Consider the following 9,472-nt stretch of genomic DNA (forward strand, 5'->3'; position numbering starts at 1 on the left):
ATTAAGTGGGGTTTGTTCTAGTTTTATTAGCACCCGTATCTGTGTTGTGTGTGAAAGACGGAAACGAAAAAAAAAAATAATCATGCTGACTTACGAATGAATTCTTCAGAAATGATCTCGGGCCTTGTGAATATTAAAGATTTAGCTCTCAAATTATAAGAAGAGGAATTGATAACACATAAGGTCAAAAGTATGTTGGTGTGTGTTTGTGTGTCTGAGTGCATTTAATTGTGAGGGGAGGAGAGTTGTGCGCATGTGATAACAGGCCGCAAAATATCGGAACATGTGAGATCACCCCACTAACACACACTCACACACACACACACATACACACGCACACACTGCACATACACAGGTGACATTAAAAACTTCCTCACATGCGAATTACAAATACATACATAGTAGCCCCTAATCTATAACTAACCCATTAATACTATAATTCATTGATCATCGTGTTCAATCTTGTGTTTGGTAAGAATAGCTAGTTGGGAAGTGGAGAGGTTATGACAGACCGACGTCGGGCAGACTGTTTCATTGAGCGATCTATGAAACAATGCTTTTCGTCTCAGGTGATTAAGGTGTAAAGACGTTTTTTTTTTTTTTTTTTTTTTTTTTTTATTATCATTCATGCTCCATATTCCACATTTCATACAAGTTTTATATTCCATTTGATTTAAATTTTCTTTTTTAACACAATGGTCAGTTTGAAACAAAATTGCACAAAATGTATAAGGACGTATAATTGACGTGTAATATGAGGAACCCACCATGTGCCCACAAAAAAGCAAAGCTTGTAGGATGTAGGTTCCAAAAATATAATATGTGACCCTGCACCTCAAAACAAACAAAAAGTCGCCAGACATGAATTTTAGTTAAGAAATATTCTGAAAGAGCAGACTTTGAGCTTTAAAATGATGTATAACTCAAATCAAATGGACTCTCCTAACTAATACTAAATCTGAAGAGATTTTATTGTGTTACTGAAAACCATATAATTAGTCTTATTTATATTAAGCGACAATTTATTTTCCTGGATCCACTCAAATACCAACTGCAGTTCATTATTTAATAGAATTGAGCAAAACATAAGGATCTGAGTGAAAATAAAAGAGACGTGTTATCTGCAAACAGAAGAAAAAGACAGCAGAGAGGATGAGTTCCGGAAGTCATTGATATATATATATATATATATATATATATATATATATATATATATATATATATATATATAATATAATATATAATAGAATCAGCATGTTGACTGTGCGGTAGGCCAACTTGTTGCAGCGCCCAGAGGTGATCGTGATTACAGTTCAGAGAAGATCTTACTTTAAAACTGCTGCTTAAAGAGGAGGGGGGGGGGGGTACAGTTCTTCATCAACAAACTGTAGCATACATTTTTCTCTTTCTCCCGGTACATTATAGGCGCACGTGCTTTTTCATTATCTAGATGGCCCGTCAACATTGGAACGGACAGATATGACCTAAGATGATATAACTATTGTAAGAATCACGCTCTCTGTGAAGACCATTTCGAAGCAGAATGATTTGTAAAGGAAGACATGTTTGCGAAGATGATGAATTACAAGACGACGAAAAAGATGCTCAAGCCAAACGTCATTTCTTCAATTTTGGTTCATCGGTCATGCACATTACACTATGATAACTTATTTAGCTTCATAAAGTCATTACGTACGAATGAAATAAATGTAATAAAATGTCCTGCTGACATTAACATACTCTCCTATGCGAGTGTGAGCTAAGTAAGATACTAAGTTCAGTGCAGTGTGTGTACTACGAGAGGATCGGTTGTGAGGCTGCTACGTCACTCACAATAGTGTTGTGGGTAATTGCGCAATATTATTGTCCATATCTAGGCTGGGTCTTCCGGGAATAAAAAAAAAAAGAAGAAATCCTTAAAATGCTTCACTGGCACGTTTTGTAAGATTGAGACATATTTTCAATGCATACTTTCTCTCGGAAAGGCCGATAAACCGTCCGATCCTTCCCTTTAATCATGAGAACAAAAAATATTTTGACATGAACTACGATTTCAAGTAACAGTGACGAGTCCAAAGTTCACAACAGCTCACATCCGTTTGTTGTAAGAATGAATAATGGCATTACTATCGATGTTTAAGTAACCGGATTTAACCCTTTGTGTGCCACGTTTATTTAATGTCCATAGGCATGTATATGAAAATAATTACGCGCATAGTAAATTGACTAACTGGCACAGAATCGGTTAGCAGAGCCTGATTTGGTGTACACCATTACGGCAGACATCTTTCGATATTTCAGTTCAGTGCAGAAACTCCGTGAGTACATGCCAAGATTATCTATCCGAATACACATTCAAGGGTAAGTGAAGTGAAAAATTAATTTCCTACTTCAGTTTGTAATTACTGCACTATTCGTCTACATTTCTGTTCAGATTGATTCCTATACATGGAGTTTCGTCTGCATTGATTCAGTAGATTATCTCATATCCCGAAAACACTAGTGAATTATTTTTTGCATATGAACCTGTCTTTCATTTTTATTTTTGCGTTATTTCGAAAGCTTTTCCAGTCGCCTTTTGTTAGTGATACTATCACTTCTACAGGCTTCTTCTAGGTAAGCAGGGCATGTGTATAATCATATATGAAGAGTTTGCTCGCAAAAACCGATAAGTCCACTTTTGAAGATTTTGAAGTACGGTCTCTGTGATAAAGTACGAAATAATACCTTTTAAATGATAAATTGGCCACTACATTTTTGAAGTTATGGTCAAAAGAAGCATTTTTTTTTAAATCATTCTCTGTATTTTTCTTGACCTTTAATCGCAAAAATCTCAATTTGGCAAATATGGACTTATCGGTTTTTGCAAACAACTCTACATATATATATTTTTTTTTGGTGTGTGTGTGGATAATGTATTACAGATAATGATGTTTTATCGTCTCCTCCCCCTCTCTCCCCCTCTCTTTCACTCCTCTAATCTCTCCTGTTCGTCTCTCTCCCTCTCTCTCGCTTTTCTTGCTTGATTTCTTTGTCACTGCGTAATATTATTGTTTGTTGGTTACAGAACTACAACTGGCAAAAATTACAAATGTATTATTACACATCATTGCCGGAATATTATCTTGACCACGAAACATATGCATTAAAAATGGATTTGTTGCACGTTTAGTCGAAAGTGGTAATCATATCATGATTGAAACGTAGGCCATATACAGAAAGTCGAGTTCACGACTCAATCAGATGCAGTGTTTTTGTTTGATAGATACTTTACTTTCTGCAAATCAATACATACATAAATTACATAATCATGAACATGGGAAACATACAAAGTATATTTGAAACAGAGTCGCTTGACTTGCATAAACAACGATATAAAAGGAAATTAATGATATAATATTACAGTATGCATGTCTATGCAGCAGGGATTACAATAACAATATTATATTTAAGAAGCGTTAATGCAGAGGGCCGCCATTGTAAGCATTGCTTGAAAAGATGGCCGGCCCGAGAAAAAGGTAAGGACGTATAAGATTCGTAACAATACAAATTCTGCTGTGAAGATAGGAGAAAATAAACTCTGATGTGTGATGGTGGTGAATGTGCGTGCAAGTGCTTGTAAGTGCACAGGGGCAGATAGGCTGGAATTTAGAATAATAAAATTGGTTTGCTGGAAGAGGGAACGACATACGATGTTGCTATCGGGAGACCAACATGAGTCAATAAATTATTCGTGCTTAATTCGTATTTGAAGTATATACTGTAGTAAAATATGCTTCTATGTCCCGGTCTGTCGCAGTTTTCGTTTAAAATAATGTTTTGCCAGTCCGAATTTAAAACTATAATCACATCACATAGCTAGTGTATGCCAATACCTGCTAAGAAACCTCGCAAAGTGAGATCTAGGAGTTAAAGTGACGTTTGAGCTTTGGAATTTAAATTTTCCCTAATATGTCATAGTTAGGGATTTCTTTCTTTTTTCAGAATTCTTCTACTGAAAAGCTCGCAACGAGAAATTAGACCGAATTAAAAGAGTTGAGGTAAAGGGTTTACTTGCTGCTTTACATTTCCCTAATGTCATGCTAAACAAAAGGGATTTGTTTTGTTTTGTTTTGTTTTGTTTTGTTTTTTTGCTTCAGAATACTTCACAATGTCTTCACTGGAACAAGCTGTCACGAAAAGTCTGCAATGTCCACTGTGTATCGATCTTCTGAAAATGCCGAAACTTCTGTCATGCGGTCACACTTTCTGCAAGAACTGCCTCTGTCTCCTTCAAGCTTCAGGCGGGAATCCCAATCATATTTCCTGTCCACGGAGGTGAAAGAAGGGAATGTTTCGAACCTTAAGACTAACCTTCATGTCCAGTCTTTGGTAGACGAGATGGCAGGAGCAATTCAGTCATGCACGATATGTACCTCGGCGGATCGACCTAGCGCAAAGACCTACTGTCAAAATTGTAAGGTTTACATGTGTGATGAATGTCGCGTGAAGCACAATGAGTGGCCAGCACACACCATCCACCAGGTGGTCACCGTTGAAGACATCAAACAGGGGAGGGCGCTCATCAAAAAAAAAAAGGTTTTATGTCCAAGTCATGACCAGGACGAAGGAGAGCAGTACTGTTCGGAAGTCTGCCTTGATTGCCTGAAAATCATGTGTATGAGGTGTCGAATGCTGGATCACGAGCGGAACGGTCACGAAGTCTTGAGTAACGCCGAGTACAATAAAAGAAGATTACACGAAATGAATGGGCTAAATGAACAAAGTAAAGTTTATAAAGATGATTTACAAACTTTCATGAAGAACGTAAGTCAGAAGAGAACAAAAACCTTCGCACATATCGAAGAGAAAAAGAAAGAAATCAATAAGACTTACGACGAATATGTGAGGAAACTGACGATGAGGAAAGAGAAACTGATTCGTCAACTTGAGGAACAGAAGACGCAGGCAAAACAAAGGTTCAAGGATATGTTAGAGGATACTGAGGCGTGCATTTCAAGAATCATAGGTTCCCTGGAATTGACAAGCAAGAGTTTAAAGGCGCCGCTAGAGGGCGGCACAATCGCTATGCACCAGTCACTTTTCGACGAATTGAAATTTGCGATTGGGAAAGATAAACCAGATCTAACTAACGCCAGTTCTCTCGAGGCACGTGTAAAATGTCTTCAATTTAAATCAAACCCAACGAGAGACGAGCTCCATCTTGGCAAACTTCTGAGAGTAGAGTGGAGACTGGTCGTGGAAAAAGAACTTTATAAAAAGGATTGTATGAACAGAATGGTTGCAGCGCCTACCGGTCCAATAGCGGTAGGATTTCGCTTCGGTGGGGTTTATTATTACACGCGAATCGGCGAGCTATCGCCGACAAGTGAACATGAGGACATAAAAGTCAGCACATTAGGGTTTCTCTCAGATGGTCGCTGCATCGTTGTTGACCTGTCAAACAACATATTACTTTTTGCTGTAAACGGTGAAAAGTGTGATGTAGAATTTGACACTATGACGCACAGTGAGGGCGGAATTTGCGAAGTTTCAGTAGACGGTGAAGATCGCATTTATGTCAGCTACAGGAAAGCTCAGCTGATCAAAGTCTTTGTGAAGTCAGGAGGTAAGGCTGTACATGAGATGCCTTGCAAAGACTACACACCTCTACAGCACCACACGTTTAAATCAAAGAAGGAGCTTGTCATGAAAACCCATTATAACTCCGTCAGCGTAATCGACGAGTTCGGTACGGTGAAGAGCACCGTCACGAAGGATGCCGACATCTACCGTGGTTACCCAGCCGTTTGCAGCGATGACTCCATCTTGATAGCCTGGCTTAATGTGAAAGAAAATCTCCTTAGCATCGATCATTACACTGCTGACCTGAAGCACAATAAAACGCATTTTGATGGTCAGCGCATTGACATCCCTGTGAAGCGAAAATGGTTCAACCTTCAGGAATTTAAATGTACGGGGGACGTTGCTTTTAGTACTACCGACAAACTCTACATCTTTCAGAAATCAATAATGGAAGTATGAGATAAAATACATTTTTCACGCTGACGATGGTTTTGAATAACACACACATACACACACACACACACACACACACATGAAACGGATTCATACATTCACAGAGTCAATGCATTAAAACGATAAAGGCAGAGATATACATTCAGGGATATGTTTATCTCATTCCTAATGTTTATCTCAACATTGCATGCCTGACTCATCAATAATAATATTCTGACCATGTTATGATAAGCAATCATAGAAGATATTGCGCCATTTTAGATTTCAGTGATATTTTCTGTTCCCCATTATACATAATATAGTTCGCAAAATAGCAATGATAATACAAAGAACTATAATAATCAAGTAAAGATTTAGTTCATCGGAATGCTAACCCGAAAATGCATTTCTTTGAAATACTTCTTCATTCGTTATAAGATCAAATAACAATGCTCCTTTTTCCGCAATTGACAAATCTGTAAAGTGGCTAGGTAACACTTATAATCTTAAAACTCTTTGTTCTGATTGTTTGAGATATACAGAGGTGGCGAGGTTGCTCTTATTTATGACCAACTGCATTTAAAATCGACAATTGATATTCATACCGAATGCTGCATATGTCATTGTAAGTGTGTTTGTGGAGTTCACTGAAGATGAGATGAAACAATAGGATAATCTGAATATTGTTTTGGCCACAAACTTAACAGAAGCAATCTTTTGTTTTGTTTTGTGTTTTTTTTTTACAGAGAATTTTTGACAAATGTCTCCATAATAGATTAACTCAAAGAGAATAAAGAAAGTTATTTTATGAGGAAATGATACATCATTATTTTGATTGCTTAAAACAAAAGAAAATGTATCTTATTCTATTCAGGATAATAAAGAACTCATCAATGATAATACTTATCTGATATCCATATGCCGTATTCATTGGTCCACAATAAGTTTCCTCAATGAAACATGCAAATGCTCATTCACATCTTTTTACAACATTTCTTCCACAATATTTTCCCTTTTTTTTTTCGGGAAGGGATAATAACAGGGCGGCTATTCATGTGCGGAGAATGTAAGCCTCATGAAATAATAAGCCAGTTCGGAGTTCCACTTTGCGCATGAGCAGAAACAAGGTCATTCGGACAAACATGCATGTTGGTTTTTAAATTCACTCGGATAAGCATCTGTGAGGTAATGATTATTCATATAATCCTTATAAATGCCGCTTGCCAGCACATCCACCTGACAGCAAAAGTGGTATTTGGCAATATCAATAAAAAGAGATTGTCAATACATCCAATGCAAAATAATGAAATGGATGCTTTCTCAAGTGTAATTGACAGATCATTCTGCTCATCTGGTCTTCGTAAGTTTATTCTTTGTTTGAACAGGATTGATGAATCCCATGTATCGTTACGTAAAACTTATATGCATTATGTCAGGTGTATGAAAGCGAGTGAAGTGCCCCTAACCAACTGGGAAAAAAGAAAGGTCATTCGTACCAATGTGCTCATGAGCTAACTCCGAACTGGCTTATTGAAAACGATATCAGTTAATCGTAATGAGAAAAAAAAAATCCATTATGACTTCAAAAATAGGCAAGACTTGCCCATCAAACGACCCCAACACTCACACACATTATGTACACACGTTATGTACACACATTTTGTATACTGGCGGTGAGTTGGCTCAGTCGGTAACGCGTCTGCCACCGACCCAAGCGACCTGGGTTCGAACCAGAGTCTGGACTGAGCAATGCTGTGTGTAATCATGCAGTCTGGCCCTCCTGTAAGAGGCAAAGCACTGTCCCTCGGATAGGACATGAAATGGGGGTGCCCACTACACCTAATTGCATGAGAATGAACTCGTAGTTCGTAACTGATAATATCACTCTGTTCTAAACAATTTTCTGTGGAAAATGTAAATATACAACAAAACTGTATACAGGGATGGTGCAGCCCCTAGTCCCATGTGCATTAAGTGTTACATACAATGCTATATCAAATCATTGCAATAACCGTAATTGGAACATAACTGTTTCAATCAATACGGTTATTGGAACAGTTATGTTTCAATTATGGTTATAGGAACAATTATGTTCCAATAACGCTTCTTGTTTCAATAGGCCTATATAATGTGGCTCAGGTCGAGATAAAATTGCACGAAAGACTCACAATTATGTCTATAACTTTAGTAAGAATAATCATGATTACGATTATAGTGCTTAAAGTCAAATTCAATCCAATACCTATGTACAGCAGAAGAAAATATGGAATCTCTAACAGAATTAATTGTTAGTACTTACGTCACTTTGAGTGCTATTAGATTTATACACTTGTCTATCCCCTTAAGTTTATGTAATAATACTAATGTGCGTGTTCATTTGCAAGAGCGCGCTGTCACTCCTACATCTGCACATTGGGAGTAATTGCACGTCGCTCCATTATACTATGGTATGAAATGAAAGGAAGTAAAATTTATTCATTTACCAAACAAACAATGAGAAACAAACATGAAATAAAAAAAAATAATGAAAATGACAGTACGGTAAATAAAAGCGCTGGCAATAGCTTAAATGCTAATCGAGGCCAGTCTTTTCAATAATGCAAATTATATTACCTATTATATGCGATTTTACAGACGTAATGCTATATATACATATTTATACGTTTTTATTGGGAAGCACTTAAACAATATTCGATAAAAGACAGATTCTTAATGATCTACGAAAAAGTTTTATGTGATTTTACACTCATGAAAATCTCTCCAAATTACACTACCCGCATATGGCATGGATAATTGTTTACCAATTTCAGATTCATTTTTTACTGCCTCATAATTCATATTTGGTTTCAGTCTTGTATCATAACCATGCTCAATTTCAAAACAATAATCAGACATAACGCGCGACAAATTGTGATGAGGGCACACATTACGGATCCAATAATATTACAAATCGGTATTAATCTATAAACATCTAGCATTTGTACATTATGATATAAAGCGCCAGTATGCTCTTTATGTCCTTTGAAGCAGATTGCACTCGCTAATTTCCTTTAAACAAATGTACAGATTGCAGATATGCATGGTATGTACATCTCCAAACTTCTAAATCATATTAAGTTATACGTGGAAGTTTAAGAGTGTTAGACAATAATTGTAAAATTTTTCTTGGTACAAGTTGTCGAATTCTAAATACAATTCTAATTGTTTTCCTGATTGAAGAAGAGACAAGCTCAATATATATATATATATATATATATATATATATATATATATGAAGGGTTTGTTTGCAAAAACCGATAAGTCAATTTTTGAAGATTTTGAAGTACGATCTCTGTCATAAAGTACAAAATAATACCTTTTAAATGATATATTGGTCACTACATATCAAGGTATATATTTGAAGTTATGGTCAAAAGAAGCAAATATTTTCTTATTATTCTCGTTATTTTTCTTGACATTTAATCGCAAATATCTC

General features: G+C 36.5%; 1 protein-coding gene across 1 annotated transcript; it reads left to right on the forward strand.

Annotated features, from left to right (window-relative positions):
- The first annotated feature begins 4,150 nt into the window (after positions 1-4,150).
- On the forward strand, positions 4,151-6,024 carry LOC140234204 (uncharacterized). The gene is given in 2 exon segments (XM_072314270.1): positions 4,151-4,310; positions 4,313-6,024. Coding segments are annotated over 2 exon segments (1,872 nt in total).
- Positions 6,025-9,472: the final 3,448 nt, after the last annotated feature.

The sequence above is a fragment of the Diadema setosum genome, chromosome 10, assembly GCF_964275005.1.
Source record: "Diadema setosum chromosome 10, eeDiaSeto1, whole genome shotgun sequence".
Lineage (NCBI taxonomy): Eukaryota > Metazoa > Echinodermata > Echinoidea > Diadematoida > Diadematidae > Diadema > Diadema setosum.